The sequence below is a fragment of the Hyphopichia burtonii genome (assembly GCF_001661395.1).
Source record: "Hyphopichia burtonii NRRL Y-1933 unplaced genomic scaffold HYPBUscaffold_5, whole genome shotgun sequence".
Classification (NCBI taxonomy): Eukaryota; Fungi; Ascomycota; class Pichiomycetes; order Serinales; family Debaryomycetaceae; genus Hyphopichia; species Hyphopichia burtonii.
In genome coordinates this window covers 930,457-950,818 of record NW_017963732.1, presented here as the reverse complement: position 1 = coordinate 950,818, position 20,362 = coordinate 930,457, and the positions used below count along the sequence as shown (strand labels likewise).

At 34.2% G+C, this 20,362-nt stretch overlaps 8 protein-coding genes and 1 non-coding gene across 9 annotated transcripts; 5 read left to right on the top strand and 4 right to left on the bottom strand.

Annotated features, from left to right (window-relative positions):
• Positions 1-13: 13 nt before the first annotated feature.
• On the top strand, positions 14-1,618 carry RRN11 (Rrn11p; the record flags this gene model as incomplete). The annotated part of the gene is made up of 1 exon (XM_020219315.1): positions 14-1,618. One exon carries the CDS (start codon positions 14-16, stop codon positions 1,616-1,618), a length of 1,605 nt encoding a protein of 534 aa, XP_020075804.1.
• A 13-nt stretch (positions 1,619-1,631) lies between these two features.
• HYPBUDRAFT_153435 (E3 ubiquitin-protein ligase) lies at positions 1,632-2,866 on the bottom strand. Its single transcript, XM_020221547.1, has one exon. It carries the CDS (start codon positions 2,846-2,848, stop codon positions 1,691-1,693), a length of 1,158 nt encoding a protein of 385 aa, XP_020075803.1. The 5' UTR covers positions 2,849-2,866; the 3' UTR covers positions 1,632-1,690.
• Positions 2,867-3,491: 625 nt separating this feature from the next.
• KIP1 (Kip1p) lies at positions 3,492-6,152 on the bottom strand (the record flags this gene model as incomplete). Its single annotated transcript, XM_020222574.1, has 2 exons — positions 3,492-4,796; positions 4,836-6,152. The coding sequence occupies 2 exons, from the start codon at positions 6,150-6,152 to the stop codon at positions 3,492-3,494; spliced, it is 2,622 nt and encodes an 873-aa protein (XP_020075802.1).
• A 709-nt stretch (positions 6,153-6,861) lies between these two features.
• HYPBUDRAFT_153434 (uncharacterized protein) lies at positions 6,862-7,627 on the bottom strand. Its single transcript, XM_020221546.1, has one exon. The coding sequence runs from the start codon at positions 7,394-7,396 to the stop codon at positions 7,052-7,054; it is 345 nt and encodes a 114-aa protein (XP_020075801.1). The 5' UTR covers positions 7,397-7,627; the 3' UTR covers positions 6,862-7,051.
• On the top strand, positions 7,266-8,659 carry HYPBUDRAFT_217687 (Rab family GTPase). Its single transcript, XM_020223087.1, has 2 exons — positions 7,266-7,604; positions 7,659-8,659. The coding sequence occupies exons 1-2, from the start codon at positions 7,538-7,540 to the stop codon at positions 8,207-8,209; spliced, it is 618 nt and encodes a 205-aa protein (XP_020075800.1). The 5' UTR covers positions 7,266-7,537; the 3' UTR covers positions 8,210-8,659.
• A 521-nt stretch (positions 8,660-9,180) lies between these two features.
• BCR1 (transcription factor BCR1) lies at positions 9,181-14,723 on the top strand (the record flags this gene model as incomplete). Its single annotated transcript, XM_020222316.1, has 3 exons — positions 9,181-9,855; positions 10,302-13,515; positions 14,695-14,723. The coding sequence occupies 3 exons, from the start codon at positions 9,181-9,183 to the stop codon at positions 14,721-14,723; spliced, it is 3,918 nt and encodes a 1,305-aa protein (XP_020075799.1).
• A 2,759-nt stretch (positions 14,724-17,482) lies between these two features.
• On the top strand, positions 17,483-18,274 carry HYPBUDRAFT_110812 (uncharacterized protein; the record flags this gene model as incomplete). The annotated part of the gene is made up of 1 exon (XM_020218786.1): positions 17,483-18,274. The coding sequence occupies one exon, from the start codon at positions 17,483-17,485 to the stop codon at positions 18,272-18,274; it is 792 nt and encodes a 263-aa protein (XP_020075798.1).
• Positions 18,275-18,355: 81 nt separating this feature from the next.
• On the top strand, positions 18,356-19,846 carry HYPBUDRAFT_12397 (uncharacterized protein; the record flags this gene model as incomplete). Its single annotated transcript, XM_020219314.1, has 1 exon — positions 18,356-19,846. One exon carries the CDS (start codon positions 18,356-18,358, stop codon positions 19,844-19,846), a length of 1,491 nt encoding a protein of 496 aa, XP_020075797.1.
• A 105-nt stretch (positions 19,847-19,951) lies between these two features.
• HYPBUDRAFT_t128 lies at positions 19,952-20,023 on the bottom strand. The gene has a single exon. It is a non-coding gene; the product is annotated as a tRNA-Glu (tRNA).
• Between the last annotated feature and the right edge of the window lie 339 nt (positions 20,024-20,362).

The following is a 20,362-nucleotide window of genomic DNA, read 5'->3' as shown; positions in this document are numbered from 1 at the left end:
AGAATGCTATAGAATGTTTGAAGAAGTCCACAGACATATCATATATGAAAAAGAAACTGAGTTCAATAAACTAGAAGCAAGATTCATCGAGTTGAATCATTTAAGTCATATAATAAAGTCAAATAAAGTAACCAAAAATCAAAAGAAGATCATAAAAAGTGAAAAAAACAAACAAAAACTTTTGAAAAAGATAAGGAAATGGTTGGTTCAAGACAGTGCTGCTCCTCAAGAATCCTTTGAGATATGGCATGAACACGTTAAGTCATCGGTTGATAAGCTTGATGTAAATGGACTTCAGATTGAGATTTTAGAAGAAATCAAGAAGTTAGAAAATGAACATACTGAGGATGACTCGGCTGACCTGCCTAATAATAATACCCTAGATGAAGAAGAGTATGGCCATATAGCTAATGAAACCGAAAGAGATGAGCAAAGGGAAAGGGATAGGCAGCAGAGAGAGAAGGAAGTATCCGAAGGGAAAGCCTTTGAAGTAAAATTAAAAGAAATGACAAATGGTAATGACAGTTCATCATGGACAAAAGTGAATCATTTTATAAGGTCAAGAGGCTTAGAGATGCTACCGGTTCATAATACAGAATCCAATGAAATACCATATAGACTCTTTCCAGCTGCCACGGTTCAACACGTGAATAATTTGACCACTCTTTTACATATAAACATCATGAAAAAGAATTGGAACCTTGCATATAGTATATTCTGTGTAATAATAAGAATACCTCATGTTGATATACGAAGCCTTTGGCCCCTTGGGATTGAAATAATTATAGGGAAACAAAGTGAATCACTGGATGGGACGAAACCAACAATATTTAAGGATGAAAAATTCTTTGATTGGCTTCTTTCTTTCTATGCATATACAGGTATACCTTACAGGCCAACCAGTGCCCAACAAAGAAAGTCAAACTCAGCTATTAACTGGAGATCAGGTTCAAAAACCTATAGTCCACTATTTGCAATAACATCACTTTGGAATTTGATGTGCAACAAGAATTATTTTAAATTTAACGAGAGGTTAGAGGAATTTCTCTTGCAACCTCCCTACACTAGTGATGGAATATTCTATTTTTTCAAGATCTTGTATCTTTTGGGTCAAAATTCTAGGTTAGCTACTAAGTTCATGAATCATGGAAAGCTTTTCGACGTTAATGATGACGAACAAGAGGAAATAGAAGATGCAAAGTTTAATATAGATCCGCTAGATACTAATAGTAAATCGTCAATATCTAAGTTGTATCTCTCGAATCAGAAGTCAATTACACAGCTCTTGGAAACATGTGATCAGTTAGGATTAGAGTACCCAAAACCTTCAGTGATTTCTCAAATGAAACGATTGCTGAAGAAAATTGGTATTGAGGATGGAGGTGATAATGGATCCGAATCCGAATCTGATTCTGATAATCAAGAGTCTGCTTATATGACAGCTAATTCTTTCGCCATCAATAAAAGTGTCAATGATGAAGACGAAGCACATGATTTACTGGAATTTTCTGATGATCCAGGTAATGAAGATAATGAGGATGAAAGGGATGAAATTACTGATAGACAAATCATGCCAAAAGATATTGAACTGATGGATTTTGATTTCGATTTCGAATAATTCTACATCAGAAAGTATATAAACATTAGGTATATTTATCGTTAATCATATAAAAGTTAAGTACGCATTATTTCATGGAGTTGCATCAGCAGGTTCATCCGTGATTCTCAAAGCAGCGGATTCAGACCTTGAAAGATGAACATTGTAGAAGTTAGCAGATCTTTTAGAAAGTGGTAAGACAGCCCAGTCAGGCGGAATAAAAGCACCACGGGGAAGATTAATCGTAAAGTTATTGAGTGAAACCGAAGACAAAGGGGATCCGGAAGAGGACGCTCCCACAGAAGTTGGTGCTCCAGCAGGAATATTGAGATCTTCAAATATTTCTTGATAATCTTGCGATGCCCCTTGAGGTTGAAGAGCAGGTTGAGGTCGAGGTTCTTGCATCAAGTCTTGTTGTTGTGGAGGTGGTGTATTATCCTGCTGAGAAGCTTCAGGCTCTTCTTGAACAGGACCACTAGTGAAAACATTTCTTCTACATAATGGGCAATTCTCTGATCTTTCCAACCAGTCTTTCAAACAGCCCATATGAAGAATATGTTTACATCTCAATTTCTTTGGATATTTTCTTAATGGTAATTGCTTATTATGGGTAGCTTCATACTCATCAATGGAAAACATGTCTTCACGGCAAATGATACACAAATTATCAGATTCTGCCAAATCGTCAGCGGTTGCGTTCTTAAGTTGGCTATCGAGACGCTTAGTTGATTCTATAAAAGAAATCAACTGTTTGACTTCAGTGTATATCAGCTTAATCGAGGAGAAAGTTCCTTGAAGCATTGATAAAGGAAGGGAATTTGAATTAAAAGTTAGAAGATAAATAAAACTCACATAAGAAATCAGTTTTAAAGAGGAAGAAATAATATCAATAACTTTAGTATAATAAGGTTTGTTTTCCCAAACACGTTCTGAATCATCATCATCCATATCATCATCATCTAAATCAATCCCTAAAGATTCCACAAAGACTCTAAATTCAATCAATTCATAAACGTTTAATATCAATTTGGCAAAATAAGTTAAACTTTCAACACCTTGAATTGCAAATTGAAATCCGATAAGCAAACAAACCACAGAATTGACTCCTTGGAAAACGTCGTATGCCAAAAACTTTGCAATTAGAAAATTAACCACTATACTAGCCCCAACTAGACCAAATATAGAGGTATAACTTTTCAAGACACTGAAAACCGTAAAATTTTCATCGTTTGGTCTATTCCAAATTTTCATTTGAGTATAATCAACTCTGTCAATCAATATAATGTGAAACACTTTTGAAAGAATGGTAGAGTGTAACAAAAAACAGTTAAAGATGATATTATCATCATTACTCACAATCAATAATAAATTTATCACCAACAAGGGCAATTTTTCAAATATATGTTCACTTTCAATGATCCTCAACTCTCCAAAGATAAGCAATTGGAAGAATTTACCTATGACAAGAAAGATAAAGAATAAGAAGTTAACTATAATTGATAATTTATAACCATCAGTTAACTCACTCGTTAATGATAAAAAGTTGGTGGTGATCCTTAGTGAGTCGTAAATTGACCACGCCAACGATACTACCGAAACCAACGAGTACAAGATAAAGTACCTTGTTATTTTGCTCAATTCCATGGTGATAAGCCGTAATAAAGGAGTAACTTTATCACTGCGTTGTTATCATGAGTTGAGTTTTTCTTTATAACTTTTTTGTTGGCTCGCACGATAATTGCAAAATACGAAAATTATATATTAATCTATGAAGAATAGTATGAATACAAACAAGAAAGGAATAAATACAAAGACGAGAGAATGCATAAGGAGAGGAGAAGAAATGAAAAAATAATTGTAGTTATACAGAGAAGAAATGGTTATTAGAAGATCATTAGGTTCTTCTTCTTTTGAATGTTAGATTCTCTTTATCGTTTTGATGAAATAAGGTTGGAATTTTGCTGTTCAGTAAAGAAGGTTTTCTTTCATGATTGGGTTCAGGTTTTTCATTTGGAATGGACGATACCGATCTAGTTAGTTCGTTATGGAAGTTATTATTTGGTGGGAAAGTGTAGGTGTTATTTCTTCTTAGAGCAGGAGCAGAAGATCGAATGGGTGATCTTGCTTGTCTTGAAGGAGGTCTTATAGGAGATCTATTGGGGGATCTAGTTGGAGTACGGGAAGGAGGTCTCGAAGATGAGCGAGAAGATGAACGGGATGAGGATGAATTTTTTGCTGGGGACATGACTGAAGATACGTCATTGATTGATTTTTGAAGTTCTTTCAATTCCTTATTAATATTGACTAAATCTTGTTGGTTCAACTTATTCTTATCTTTAAACAAGTCATTAATGGATTTAATTTTATCCGGAACTGATTTGATTAGGGTATGATTGTTAATGGAGTCGATATTTTTACTAATGGAAGGATTTATCAAGTTATTATAATGCTTTAAGATATCATTAGCAGTTTTATTTAATGATTTGAGTAAGTCTTCATCGAACTTTTTATAGATGTCACTTGAGTTATGAATATTATTAGTAATTTTCAAATGTAAATCATCGAATTTTGAATTTGAAATCGAATTAGTATTTGAAATTTGTTTTTTATTTGAATCGAGAATTTTATTGGAAAAAGAGTTTAATGAAGATTCCACTGATTTATTATTTTCTTGGAAAGATTCATCAATGAATCTAATAACTTGTTTTAACATTTTTTGCTTTAAGATTTCATTTGAGTTAATTTGATCTTTAATTTGGGATTCAAGTAGTTTTTGATTTTCTTTATCATTAATTAAATGATTTGACTCGATGAAAGAAGCAAAATCATCTTTATTTGACTTCAATTCTTTCAAATCTTTTAAAAGACTAAGTTTTGATTTATTCAATTGATCATTCAAATCTTTTAAAGAAATTTGAGATAAAATTTGTTTAATTTGATCAGATGAATTAGTGATTGAGTTTTGAATAGATAATTCATGATTATTTAAATCATTCTTCAAATTAATTAATTCGCTTTTATAAAAAATTTGGAAATCATTGAAATTTTTATCTAGTTTGTTAGATTGGAATTCATTTATTAAGGTATCAATTAATTTATTGATTTCATTTAAGTTTGAATTAACAATTTTACTTAAATGGAGATTCTGTAATTGATATTTCTCAGTTAATTTAACAATACTGGTATTCAAATCATTAATCTGCGATGATTGGTTAAAATTTTCATTTTTATAAGCAACATTTGATGATTCCAAATCTTTAATTTTTTCATTCAAATCTTTTATTTGAAACTGATTATCGGATAATTTTAAATTTAATGAGTTTATTTGAGAATTTTTTTCCTTTAATTCAATTTCAAAATTCTTAATATTTTTCGAATATTCTTTATAATTATCAATACTCATTTTGATCCCGTCGGAATCTTTATCTTTCGATGCCATTAAATCTTTTGTTAACTTGATAATTTCTTTTGATAAATCCTGAACCAAGATTTTTTTCAAAACCAAATCGCTGTCTTGACCAATTTGAGGAATATTTTTAATATTTTTAGCTTTTGAAGCATAATTTAATGTTGATAAAGTTTCTTGATAATTAATCTTAGCAGGAGAGATGGTAGCAATTAGAGAGGTTTTAGTTTTACCCCCAATAGAATCTTGTAATAATCTAGTTAACTTGGATTCTCTATAAGGAATATGTTTTGAATCACGGCCCTCACTTAAACAGTTGATCACTTTACCTAAAGTAAGTAAACTTTGATTAATTGAACCGGCTTCTTTTGCTCTTTGATTTTGAGCTCCTGATTTATTGATATCTTCAGATCCTGCCAAATCGACTAAATTCATTTTAGAATGTTTGAAGTAGTTACCGTTAGTTTTTTTATATAAATTAATGGTGAATATAGTATGGGATCTTGACGATTGGTCATTCAATTTTGTTGAACCGGTTTTCCTTTTATTGAGACTTTTAGTTAATAGACTAAAGGCCAATTCATGATTATTAATTGGGATTTCTCTCAAATTTTGGGTAATTATATTTGAGTTTGAATCGGTTATAATTCTCAACTTTGATGGGTTGTTTTCTTCAACAAGTAAATCTTTCAATTCTTCTTTATATAACTCAATGAAAGAGCATTTGACCAAGTAATCCTCACTATCGTTCAAAGACCTAAACAACTCTTCCAAGATCCTTGGAATTATCCCCTTATTATCGTCATTATCTTGTCCACACATGGTATAAGTTTTCCCCGTCCCCGTTTGCCCATAAGCCAAGATTGTAACGTTGAACCCATGGATAAAGTCCTGGAATAGCGGCAAGGCGACGTTTCTGAATATAAGCGACTGATCGGCTTGAGAACCGTAGACCTGATCGACCTTAAAAGTTTTTGAATTCAAGTTCAAGTTTGAATTTGAATCGGTTTCTTGATTCACCGTAACCAAGGGATTATTGATTGAATAGATGTCATCGGGGAGATCGATGATGTTGGGCGATTTGGCATTCACTTCCCGGCCGTTTCTACCACGGCACCGAACTATTACCTGGATATTTGAATCACTCATTGGTAAAGAAGAAGTAGCTTAAAAATGAAAACAACTTGGGCGCGTATTTAACCGCGCAACAAATAAATAAATGAATAATGAATGAATAAATGTAGATAGAGATAGATAGAGATAGATAGAGATAGATAGAGATAGATAGAGATAGATAGAGATAGATATAGATAGATATAGATAGATATAGATAGATATAGATAGATATAGATAGATATAGGTATAAGTATTTAGATAGATGGGTAGGGGTATAGATATAGGTATAGATATGAGTGGAGGAGGTATGGAAGAGCTCTGTTCATGATTCGCAAACAGAGTAGAGAATAGGTAAGAATGTAGAATAAGGTAAGATTATAGACTATAGAAGGAGGAGTATAGACTATAGAAGGAGGAGTATAGACTAAAGAAGTAAGAATATAGAATACGGAAGTAAGAATATAGAATATGGAAGTAAGAATATAGAATATGGAATGTAGAAGGACCAATGTAGAATAAGGCAAAAATATAGAAGGAGAAATATAGAAGGAAGAGTATAGAAGGTAAGAATGTAAATAAGGTAAGAATGTAGAAGTAAGAATATAGAATAAGGTAAGAATATAGAATACAGAATATAGAAAGAAGAATATAGAAAGAAGAATATAAGAGTGGAATAGTAGAAGAGTAGAAGAGTAGAAGAGTACAGCAGAAGAGCAGAAGAGTAGAATAGAAGAGTATAGTAGAAGAGTAGAGTAGAAGGTAAAGAAGAAGAGTAGAAGAGTAGAGAAGAAGAGTAGAAGAGTAGAGAAGAAGAGTAGAGTAATAGAGTAGAAGAGTAGAAGAATAAGAACGCTTGGAACTAACTACGAACATGATAGTGGACAAACTAGCATGTATTACTATACGAGACTAAAGAAGATAAGTATATGGTATTAATCAAAGTCACTGTCACTATCATCTCTTCTGTTGAAGACGATTTTATTGGACTGAGTCTTTTCGTCTCTTGATAGCCCCTGCAAGATCTCGACGATATCGTCTTCGGTCAACTTCCTGGCAATGGACCCCATTGAAATCAACTTGACAATATAGTTTTCCACTGCTTCTGCCCGATCTGGTCGGACGATTCTAACTCTGCTCAACCGTTCTCGGGCACTGTTTTCAAGGGCCTGAGAAAGCATCGACACCTTCATTTCACTCACGTCGTTGGCAGGCGGCTTGGATTTCTGCAACTCCGCAAGCCTGGCCTGGCGAATGGCATTAAGTTCCGAGTCGTCCATTCTGTTACTGAATAGCTGAATAACTAAGATGAACCCGAGATTAATTTTTTTTTTTGTTAGTGGGCACTACATAAGCAGGAAATCAACGTTAATCAAAAAACAGCGAACTGAAAAAGAACCATTTGCTATTCCTTCCCCAACATGAGTACACCAGATAAGAGCAATATATTAAGAAAGTATAAGATTGTATTTCTAGGAGATCAGAGTGGTATGTGTTACTGGAGAAAAGTAGGGGTTAAGAATGTATATTAACTGATTTTAGTGGGGAAAACATCCTTGATTACCAGGTTTATGTACGATACTTTTGATGATCAATATGCCGCCACCATTGGGATTGATTTTTTAAGTAAAACCATGTATTTGGAAGATAACAAGACGATTCGTTTGCAGTTATGGGACACTGCTGGCCAAGAGAGATTTAGATCGTTGATTCCTTCGTATATAAGAGACAGTCATGTTGCGGTGATTTGTTATGATATCACCAATAAGAAATCCTTTAATAATTTAGAAAAATGGATAAACGACGTGAAGTTGGAAAGAGGGAACGATGTGATTATAGTTATTGTTGGGAACAAGTCTGATCTTAATAACAAACGTCAAGTCACGGTGGAAGAGGCCGAAAATTTGGTTAAATTGAGTGACGGCAAGTTTATAATTGAAACCTCAACCAAGGCAAACCATAACGTCAAGTTGTTATTCAAGAAGATTGCGCAGTGCTTGCCTGATTTCAATGAGTCCAGTGACGACCAAAAGCCTGAAACCGTGAACATAAGTGTGGATAACGAATCCGCCCCAAGTAGTTCTTGTTGTTAATAAACGTCCTTCCCGAGATATTGTAGACAGTCACTACATGTACATTCACTACATTCACTACATATACTTACTATTCACTACATTCACTACGTTCTATCATTCACTACATATACTTATTATTCACTACATTCACTAATGGCTGCAACGAGGGCGGCGAGTTCCGGGGGTGCGCGACCGGACACCCGACCAAATTGGCCAACAAATCCGGGGGCCCTCGGCAAAACACCCGTGCACCACACAAACACCCGTGCACCACGCTACCTATCAGTACATTAGCCAGACAATGGTCCATTAAACAATACACCAGTATTATACAGTGTTGTAGCATATGTAGTCGTATAGGTTAAATATAGAAAGAAAATACGAGCGCTTACCTAAGCAGCGTTCTGGTCTGCGCGCCGGGGGCTATTTTTGTTAGCAAGTCGTGTCTGCTGCCCTTGCAAACCTACAACAAAACCAATAACAACAACCCAGACAAAGATACAGGGGCTAAAACCAGTTGATGGAAGGCCTAGTATTCAAGGGAAAAAGAAACAAACCAGGGAAACTGCTTGAGTAAAGGAACAAACAACAAGGGAAAAAGAAAAAAAACACTCTGAGAGCAGGGAAAAAATAAAACAAACCGAAATATCTTATAATAATTTTGATGGTACCTTGTACCTTACTTCTAATATAAAGTTGATTCTAGTATTGGAAAGCACTGGGTAGCAGACCTATGAAGATATCTATTGAAGAGTGTACCCTGATATATTTATAGAACCAGTGATTGGAATTCCCTTTGTTTTCATTTAAAGTATCGGCAAATACACCCTTTTGTTCGTCTATCATCACTACTTATATCATCAACATTCACCAAAGATTGACAAAAATTTTTTTTCTTTGTTTTTTAGTTAACCGTAATGACAGAAGATAAAAAAAAGAGACCTTCTAAAGGTAGAGTGTTCCAGTGTACGGGGTACCCGGACTGTAATATGTCATTTACCAGATCAGAGCACCTTGCCCGTCATAAAAGGAAGCACACTGGGGAAAGACCTTTTACTTGTCCTCATTGTCTGAAGAACTTCAGTAGGTTGGATAATCTAAGACAGCATAAGCAGACGGTGCATGCTTACGAGAATTTGATCACCGATGATTCCAAGGCCAATCCCAAGACCCCCTTGTATCCATATTTGAATAATCCTCCGCTAATAAGTCCTCCCAATTCACATAGTCCCCATTATTATCCATACCAGATGCCTTATTACCAATTACCTTATCCGTATGTCCAGCAACAACAACAACAACCAGTCCAGCAACAACAACAACAACAACAACAACAACAACCACAACAACAACCAGTCCAGCAACAACAACCACAACAACCAACACAACCACAGCCAGTCCAACAGCCAATTCAACAACAACAACAACCAGTTCAACAACCAGTTCAACAACCAGTTCAACAACCAGTTCAACAACCAGTACAAGACTTGAAGATCCCAGCAAACCAATTCAAACCAAAAAGAAGACCCAGACCGCTTTCTCTCCTACATTCAACCACCGAACCACTCAAACTGGCTCCTCCGTTGCCCCATTACCAACTCACTCCCTCGTCGTCGCTCCAATTCCCAGCGGCTCCTAAATCAGCCTCGTTGACCCCCAATATGGTCAGCCCCTTGAGCCCCTTGTTCCACCAGTCGTTCTACCAACAAAAATCAAAAAACTTACCCTCTGTCAAATCCCTCCCGATTCCAACCAATTTCAAACCAGTTAAGAATGACTCTTCAATTACAAAATTACCTTCGATTAATAAAAAAACCGGCGAAATTCAAAAAAATTGGTTGAAAGATGTCCTCAACGAGGACTCCGTCTCCAAAAAACCCTCCATAAACAATTTATTATCTCCCTATGATGATGAATTCCCAAATTAATTGTATTATATTGTATAAATATACGCTTCGTAAAAAACACCCGTACATCTTAATCCATCAACAACTAGATTTTTTTGCCGAGCGCCTACTTGAACTCAGCGGCTACTTCTTCTTCTTCTTCTTCTTCTTCTTCTTATCACAACATGTCCAAGGAAGGCTCGACGGACGACTTGTTCAACAAGTTTGTCAGCGGGGTGCCTGATGAGAAGGTGCTCGACGAAATGTTCACGCTTCGTGAAACAAAACACGCCGACGACGCTGTTGATTATGAAGATATCGATGAATTGGCCGATGACGATTTGCCAATGGATTCAGTGCCGGAAGGCATGTTTGATGGGGACGCCAAAGAGGCCAGGCTCCAGGAAGTGGCCAACGACGAATTTGACGGGTTTTTCGATAACGACGAGGATCATAACAACATTTTCAATAACCTAAATGAACCTAACCAATTAGAAGAAGACGGGTTGGATATGGGCGGCATTTTCGAAGAAGACCACGAAGACCGTAAAAGAAAGTTGGACTCTCCCGATTTGAAAATCTTGAAAAAACAAAAATTGTCCAGGATTGTTAAAAAATTAGAAGCAAACTTACTTGCCAAAAAAATCTCCTATTTTTTCCCAAATTTTAAAAAGGATAAACCTTATAATAATTATCTTTTAACCATTCCAAATCCTTTATACTACTCGAGCCAAAGACCACCCATTGCATTTAAAAAAAGAATAAAACCCCTTATTCCTTCAAAATTATCTTTAGAAGTCGAACCGGATCAAAGAAAAGAATTTAAATCAAGAAATTTTAAAAAATTCAAATCGGGTATACTGGATATTACCCCTAATGATTTGGATTTCATTAAAGAATTGTCTGCAACAAGTAAATCTTTCTTAAAACAAATCCCCTTTTTATCCCTGGACGGTATAAATAATGATAAATTTGCGGAATTCGATAAAAACTTGGTTCTTTCCACTACGGATTGGGATGATGATGCTATAATCAACTCCAAAAAGAAAGACAAAGTCACCGATAACTTGATTGATTATGATTATGACGATGAAAATATCTTCTCCGGTCAAATCTCTTCGGATAAATTCAATTTGGATATGAATGATCCAAATCTATTATTTGTTCCAGAAAAGAAAAATAAAACTTCAAAAGCCTTCACTCCTAAAGATCAAAATTTATTACAGTTGAAATTTAACATCTCAAATGACAAACAATACGAAATCTTGAAAAATAATTATAATACTAAGGTCAGAAGTCAATTAAGTAATTTGAATATCGAACATTCAATCCCAGCTTTACGTCTTCAAACCCCTTACTATAAAGTCAGATTAAACAAAAATTCTTCTAGAGCTTTCCATAGACCTAAGTTCAATGTTAGAAGTGGTGCAGTAATTACTTTTTCAAAACTTAAACTTCGTAAAAAGAAAAAGGATAGAAATAGATCTCCTCAAGAAATTTTTGCTCAAACTGGTGATTTAACAACCGCTGATACTGGTATGATCATTGGTATGGAATACGCTGAAGAATATCCGTACATTTTATCGAATTTTGGTATGGGTTCAAAATTAATTAATTATTATCGTAAAGAAAAAGAAGATGATAATTCTCGTCCAAAAGCCCCAGTTGGTGAAACCCATGTTTTGGGCGTTGAAGATAGATCTCCCTTTTGGAATTATGGTTACGTTGCTAAAGGTGATTTTGTTCCCACTTTATATAATAATATGCTTAGAGCTCCCATCTTTAAACATGAACCAAAAAATACCGATTTCTTGCTTATAAGATCTCAAGGTGCTGGTAATCATATTAGACATTTCCTTAGGCCAATGAACCATTTATTTTCAGTAGGTCATATTTTCCCAGCGGTTGAAGTTCCTGCTCCTCATTCTAGAAAAGTTACTAATACTTTTAAAAATAGATTGAAAATGGTGGTTTATCGTACAATGAATAAAAAAGGAGTTGCTCATGTTTCGGTTAAAGATGTTTCCAAACATTTCCCTGATCAAACTGATATGCAAAACCGTCAAAGACTTAAAGAATTTATGGAATATCAAAGAAAAGGGGAAGATCAAGGTTTTTGGAAAATTAGAAATAGTAACGTTGTTCCTTCAGAAGATAAAATTAGAGCCATGATCACTCCAGAAGATGCTTCTTTACTTGATAGTATGCAACATGGTCAACAAATTTTAGATGATTTTAGTGCCATCTATAATGAAGATCCAAGATTTAAAAAGGAAGAAAAAGAAAAAGAAAAAGAAAAAGATAAAGAAAAAGAAAAAGATAAAGATAAAGATAAAGATAAAGAAAAGGAAAAAGATAAACCAAAAGATGTTAAAAAGGAAAAGGACAATGAAAATGAAAAAAAGAAAAAGGATAAAGATAAAGAAAAGGATAAAGATAAGGAAGATGAAGAAGACGTTGATGAAGAATTGGCGCCCTGGAGCTCTTCTCGTAACTTTATAAGTGCAAACCTGACTAAATCTATGCTTCAACTTAATGGTGAAGGTGACCCAACGGGGATTGGTTTAGGATTTTCATTTTTAAAAGCGACTCAAAAAAATCCATTTCAAATGTTTATTCCCCAACCAAGAGAAAACATTCCTAAAAATAATACTGCTTCTTACCAACAGAAATTGTATGAATCAGAAGTTTCTAGAATTTGGTATGCTCAAAGGAGATCGTTAACAGTAGAGCTGGAAGGTCATAGTCTTAATTCTATATACGATGAATACAAACCTCTTGATCATCTTGAATACTTGAAAGGTAAATTAAAAGAAATTGAAGAGAAAAACAATGATCAACCAAAAGTTTTGAAAATTACTAGACGAGTTAGAGATGAAAATAATATTGTTCAAAGAAAAGTTGAGATAATTCACGATCCAAGACTTATTAGTGCATACATTAGGAGAAAGAAGGAAATTGAAGGAGAAAAAATGTCCCAGGCTGATGTTAATGATATTATTCCTACTAATGATATTGAAATGAATAAGATTCGTAAGAAGGCCTTGCAAGACAAAATTGCTAGTTTACAAAAAAGAGCTAAACTTAGTAAAGGTCGTAAAGGTACTAGTAAGGATCCATTACACGCAGCAGCAGCCAATGGTGGTACTATTATCGACGCCAATACTGTGATGTTACCAGATGGTTCATATGCAATTGGTGGTAAAGGTATTGGGAAGGGGAAGAGTCAAAATCGTCGTTGTAAATCTTGTGGTGCATTTGGTCATATTAGAACCAATAAGTCATGTCCATTATATTATCAAACACAAGGAGGAACTGTTCCCATCTCGAAAGAACTCAAAGAAATGATTTTGGCAAACGCAAATTCAAACCCAGGCCAAAGTGCACCTTCAAGTGGACCTTCAAGTGCCGTACCTACAAGTGCACCACCTGCTGAAAGTGCAGCACCTGCTAGTAATCCTCCAAGTAGCGCAGTACCTACGGCGTCTTCTCCTAAAGATTAGTTTTTTGTACGAATTTAATGACATATTTATAGTTATTACTTTGTAGTTAAACGGTATATATTAAAAAGGGTATTAGAAGAATTGAACGACGGGACCAAAGAGATTTGGTTAATGCATTAAATTATTTTGACAGACAAGATTTTACTGACTCAATCCAATAGTCTCAATTAGGGTTTCAATTGTTAGAATCATTGAATGGAAATGATTCAAGTCTTTGTTTGATAATTCATTTTCGAAAAACTTTATGATCAATTGACTTACACTTACCAATTTCCGTAAACTATTAACGTATTCAACATAATTTGACCAAAGTTTGGTTTTTTTATCGAATTTTAACGGTAATTTATCTTGTTTTAGCGATTTTAAATAGTTTTGATTATAAACCAAAATGTCTTTCCTTAAGCTGGGTAAGATCTTGGTAATGATCAACAATTCATAATCCTTATATATTTTGAATAATTCTTTGTTCTTATAATCATTAATTTTTTTAATTTTTTTCAATTTTTCAATTTCGATCATTAATTGGCGTTTTGGGTTTGGTTCTTCCAGAAAATCATCTTCAATTTTGATTTGATCGAAATGATACTTCTTTGAAAGAAAGTCTGATAACGGTAATTCTTGATTTGTCGGGATACTTGAAGTTATTGATTCATTTAGTTGATCTGGTAATTTGAATTTATTATCGATTATATTGGTCAAGTTAGCAATTATCGCTTGATTTTCTTCAATTTTATTACTGAAACGATTGACGAGGTTTATCAAAGGTTGATAATTTTCAGTTTTAAGAAAGAAATTATACGGAGAGGAATCATTCATGGTTGAAGATCAAGGTGGTCATACTACTACAATTTACATACAATTTATTTTTTTTTTTTTGACCTTCTGCGAAAAACTCTACAGTAGACAATTATACAAGCTTTATAATTTACATAATAACCTTTATTTACAAATCGTAGTAATACTTCGTACATTCATCTTTATTTTGATTGTTGTTGCAATTGAGCGGACCTTCTTTCTTGTTTACCCTTTTTCATGACTTGTTTAAGAGCAGCACTATCCAAAGGATCCAATAATTCAAACAGACATAATAACTCTTCACTAACACTCATTACAGCACCCCAATTATCGAATTCACCACAATAATTTGGAGCCAGGAAGACGGTAACCAAGGTTCGATCGTTGAAAAACTCGTAACCATCTTCAACCACCATATGAGCTCTACAAACCAAATCAAACCCGAATTTTGATAAGAATTTATTGATTGCAATTTTGGAAAAAACATAAGAGACACCCCGTTCGTTATCTTCCCATTCATTTAGAGTGTCTGCCGGATCTGACCATAATAGATCATTTAATAGGCCATAATCGGGGACATCGGTTGGTCTAGCGATATTTCTTATTTCATCCATACTATTCAAGACTGGGGATAATCCACCATGAACACAAAAGATTTTACCCGCAACAATGGCAGCAATGGGTAAAGTATTAAAAGTATCAATGAACAATTTCCAAGTTTTAATATTACACCGACGTTTACATTCATCATAAAAGCCATAAACCCTAGTAACGTTAGCACATTCATGATTACCTCTTAAAAGAAAGAAGTTTTCTGGGTATTTGATTTTATAACAAAGTAATAATAGGATAGTTTCTAAAGATTGTTTACCACGATCAACGTAATCACCCAAGAATAAATAATTTGTTTGAGGAGGGAACCCACATTTAGTAAAGATACGAATCAAATCGGAATATTGGCCATGAACATCGCCAACGACTTTAACTGGAGGACTTAATTCTAATAAAGAAGGTTGGGATAAAAAAATTTCTCTTGCATTTGAACAAATCAATTGAATTTCGGAATTTTTAAGACAAACGCTTTTAGTTCTTTTACCCAGGTAACCAGCATCCAATAATCTTTGGATCAAATCTTCTATATCAATAGTATTTGGATTTTCATTATTGGTTGTTACTGATTGATATTTCGTTAATGAATTTGAATTGGATACCTCATCATTAGGTACCTCATTCAAATCATCTTCCGCCGATTTATCCTGATCGATTGATATGGTCTCTTGAGGAGTCAAGGGATAATGAAGAGAATGGTTGGTCACTGAATGATTAGTCGATGATCTACTTAATTCATTATGGTTATTTGAAGACTGAGAAGTTACCGAAAACCGACGGGGCGATTGTGGATTGGAAATATTTTCATCGGTATTTCTTCTGAGTAATATTGGAGTTTTAGGCTCCACTTTCATCATTGAAGGAGGTAAATTATTCAAGTTCAAATTGGACATACTTTGATTAATTTCTTCATGATCATCCTTTGGTTCTTCATTATTCGGTAGTTGATCAGTATTGGTTGATGAGTTTTTTCTTGATAGTATTCGGGGAGTGTGTTTAGGTGATGAATTCGAACTATTTATATTTGAATTTAGCTGTGCCGTTGAATCATCCTTCAGTAAGGATATTCTAGAACGAATAGACCTGGATGATTTAGCTGAGCTCCCGGTATCGGTACGAGCCAAAGGTAATGTATTCTTATTTGTTTTGGAGGTTCCATTACCCATTATGTATCTATTTGTTTAAACTTGGATATCAATTTGAAACGAATGACACCACTAGATTGGTTTACGATTAAAATAGTTAATAAAGCTGGTTTCCCAAGTTTTATTAGTTAGCTTTTTCCAGTGAGAATTGCGATAAAAACGAAGGAGTATCAGAATATATTCCAGATATATTTAACCAAATTTCAATACAACTCACTACGCTACTCAATAGTCAATTGCTAATTATAACTTTGGTCAAAGATGGTTTGGTAAACGGTGTTGGCTTTGATTGGGGGTCTGGAGGTTTGAAAGTTCCATTAAAAAAAAAAAAAAAAGTGAAAAAAATATAATTCCTGCTTAGGTAAGCGCTTATGTCAGCGCGGAGGTGTTTGTGCGTGCGTTTACCTATAGATTGCGGTTCTAGAACCGCGCGAGAAACACCCGTACATTTTCTTCGTAAAAGCGGGGTATATACGCGAGCACAAGACCCGTACACCGGGGCCCCGCGGGCCCAGCTCTCCGTCCTTCCCTTTTAGGTAACTTTTGCTCCTTCTCTTATTACTTACTCTTACTGCAACTATTACTCCTTCTCTTATTACTTACTCTTACTGTAGCTATTACTTACTGTAGCTATTACTTACTGTAACTATTACTTAGTGTAACTATTACTTAGTGTAACTAATCCTTACTATAACCCACTATTAGTTGATGCACTGTTATACGACGCCAACTTGTTTAGCGCCTACTGTGCCTGCTCTTACTCTTAGTTCGTAGTCTTAGTCTTAGTAGTCTTAGTAGTCTTAGTAGTCTTAGTAGTCTTAGTCTTAGTAAGTACTCCTGCAGGTGTCTTACTACTCCTTCTCTCATTCTTAGCGCTACTTACAGTTACATATACAATTACAGTTACGGTTGCAGTTACAGTTACAGTACATCCATTTCTGCTTCCCTTACTCACGTTTCTATTACCTCTTCTATTCACCACCTCTACTCTCCTATTACTTACTCGTATCTTACTCTTATTACTCACTCCTATTACTTTTTACTGTACTTACTCACTCCTATTACTTTTTACTGTACTTACTCTCACTCTTAATCTACCTTCAGCTACTTAATCTACCTTTAGCTCCTTCATACTTCAGCTACTTCAACTACTTCAGCTACTTCAACTACTTCAGCTACTTCAACTACTTCAGCTACAGGTTCACGTAGTCCTCACGCTCAGCTTCACCTTCAGATAACAGCATTGTATCCCTGATAAGTAATTGAATGCGTTATCTGAAATTCCGCACTGGTATATAAACAGTGGAAGGAGCACTTATTTTTAAAGTTAAAGGCCAACACTAATGATTAATAATGTTTGCTATACAAGAAGATGTCCATGATTCTCCAAATAAAGGTAAACCCCGACTGTCAAGGTCTCAGTTAAATTCTGGGACCGTAATTTCCAGCATTACCATTAAGGAGTATAAACGAGCAGCGAAAACGTTGGCAAAGTCTTTTGATAAAGACCCCTTTGTCAATTACATTTTAAATACCGAGATTGAGCCACTGACTCTGTTAAAAAAACAAGTAAAACTGGATTTATTCTTATCATTTTTTGAATATTCCGTTTACGATGTAATTAGTTCAAATGGATTGGTTTTGGTAGTGAAGGATGTTCAATTAGAAGACGATTTGATTTCAAATCAATTGAAAGCTTCAGAAATTAATAAATTGCCATTTTTAGCGGTTGCTTGTTTTAACTTTATCGATTCAAATGAACGAATGGATGATTCGTTAAGTTTCCATCCTTCTTCAATAAAATTTAACTTGTTTGCTTCTTTGACCAAGTGCCGTCTGAAAGTATTCAAGGATAAGTTCCCTCTTTTGAATAGTATTCGTGATGGTGTTTTAACTAACTTGAAATTAAGTCGAATTTGGTATTTAAATGATATTGGGGTTTTACCCCATGCTCAAGGTAATGGTTATGCTAAAAAATTGATTCAATTTACTTTGGATCACCATATTAAACAAGATTATTGCTATTTAGAAAGTTCCAATATTATAAATCGTAAATTTTATGAAAAATTGGGTTTCAAAATTATGAAATCCTTCTTTATCGACGACGGTGAAATAATCATGGACGCAATGGTTAACACTGCTTAATAGATACTCAATATATATATATATATTATTAAAGTGCGTAGAAGCTTTTGAAATTTTTTTTTTTTTTTTTAACTACTCATCATGTTTAAGCATTTCCAAAGGGTAAGACATTTTTCAAGGAGTCGGTTACTTTGTAAACCTCCGATAGACTCTAATGGGCTTTATTATGGTAAGTTCACTAAAGAAGAGTACGACCAAGCTGCTAAATACGTAAAGGATCAATATGATAATCTTGCTAATCTGATTAAAGGTACTACTCATATAAGAGAAAATTTAGACAAAATGCCGGCATTTCCAAGTATTGATAGAACTAAAGGTGGTATTAAGGTTGAAAATTTATCTCAATTCTTCGAACAAACCATTAAAACAACCGGTCCAATCACTTTACTGGCTTACATGAGACAATGTTTAACTCATCCCGATTTTGGTTATTATACTACGAGAAACCCGTTAGATTTCAAGACTGGGGATTTCATTACCAGTCCTGAAATAAGTTCAATGTTTGGTGAAATGTTGGGTATCTGGCTTTATTCAACTTGGTTGAATCAAGATAAACCTTCATCTATAAATATTATTGAATTTGGTCCCGGTAAAGGTACTTTGATGCATGATGTAATTCAAATTTTTAATAAATTTGTTATGAATAAAGTGAAAATTAATATTATAATGATTGAATCTTCTTCAGTATTGAGATATGAACAATATAAACTATTATGTACTCAACACCCTTTCAATTCAACAGAACATGGGTTTAATAAATCAATTACTAAATGGAATAATGAAATTTGGTGGTGTAACACTGAAAAAGATATTGACTTAATTAATGAATCAATTGAAGTCCCTAATTATATTCTAGCCCATGAATTTTTCGATGCATTACCAATTAAATCATTTATCAAACAAAAAAATGGTTGGAGAGAATTATTAGTAGAACATTCTCCTTCAGTAAATAATACTCAAGGTAAATTACCTTCAAATGAAGAAACTTCTAATAATGATTTATTAAATGCTGATTTTCATTTAACTCTTGCTCCAAATGAAACTCCTTCTTCCATGATTCCAAAATTAAATCCTCGTTATGAAAATTTACCAGTTGGTTCAAGAGTTGAAATATGTCCAGATTCAGAATTTTACTTGATGAAAATGATTCAGTTATTAAATAATAATAAAGGTGCAGTTCTAATCATCGATTATGGTTTATCAAATCAAATTCCCGAAAACAGTTTAAGAGGTATTTACAAACATAAATTTGTTTCTCCCTTCATCAAACCTGGTGAAGTCGATTTATCAATCGATGTCGATTTTCAAAACTTAAAAAATATCGCTAAAAATTATACCAACGTTTACGGTCCAGTCGACCAAGGTGATTACTTACATGAATGTGGTATCGGCCATAGAGCTCAACAATTATTAGATAAAAATTCAGATAATTATTCTGAACAAGAGAAAATTTTCAACTCTTATAAAAGATTAACCGATAAAGACGATAAAAGTATGGGTAAAATTTATAAATTCTTGTGTTTATTACCAAAAGACTCGAAACCTCCCGTGGGGTTCGGTGGATCCGTTTAATATATTTACTATTTATTCGTATCAACTCATGTAAGTTTCATTTTAAAGAGAATAATTGCAAAAAAAATTGTTAGAGGAGAAATTGAAAAAAATTAAAAATTAAGATTCCGATACCGGGAGTCGAACCCGGGTTTGCTCGGTGAAAGCGAACCGTGCTAGCCGTTACACTATATCGGAGATTTTATAACCAATTTTAGGAATTAGCGTTCACGTCGGTACGAAAGAATAGGATTGCAAAAACTGGAAAAAAATAAAGGCCTTTGTGAACAAGCCCCAATGTCTGTTTTGCAGTCGCCAGGTAGATCCCAGATTTTCCCGGGACCTTATTCCAGACGAGTTTCTCACCCATGTCTATTTAGAGTGCCGTGCAACTTATCTCATTTGGGCTTACTGCCAGTATCCTTCGGCACAAAACTTCCCTGACAGAACTTGGTCTCTTTTTATAGCCAACGCTTCTCTGGACACCAAACAAATCCGAACTATTAATAGATACCACCTGATCCTTTTAAAAGTTCA

Excerpts from the sequence above, each read along its gene's own strand:
- HYPBUDRAFT_217687 (XM_020223087.1), top strand. The coding sequence starts at position 7,538 with ATGAGTACACCAGATAAGAGCAATATATTAAGAAAGTATAAGATTGTA. Across the intron at positions 7,605-7,658 it reads ATTTCTAGGAGATCAGAGTG|TGGGGAAAACATCCTTGATT; the intron begins GTATGTGTTACT and ends AACTGATTTTAG.
- HYPBUDRAFT_153435 (XM_020221547.1), bottom strand. The coding sequence starts at position 2,848 with ATGAAAATTTGGAATAGACCAAACGATGAAAATTTTACGGTTTTCAGT.
- HYPBUDRAFT_153434 (XM_020221546.1), bottom strand. The coding sequence starts at position 7,396 with ATGGACGACTCGGAACTTAATGCCATTCGCCAGGCCAGGCTTGCGGAG.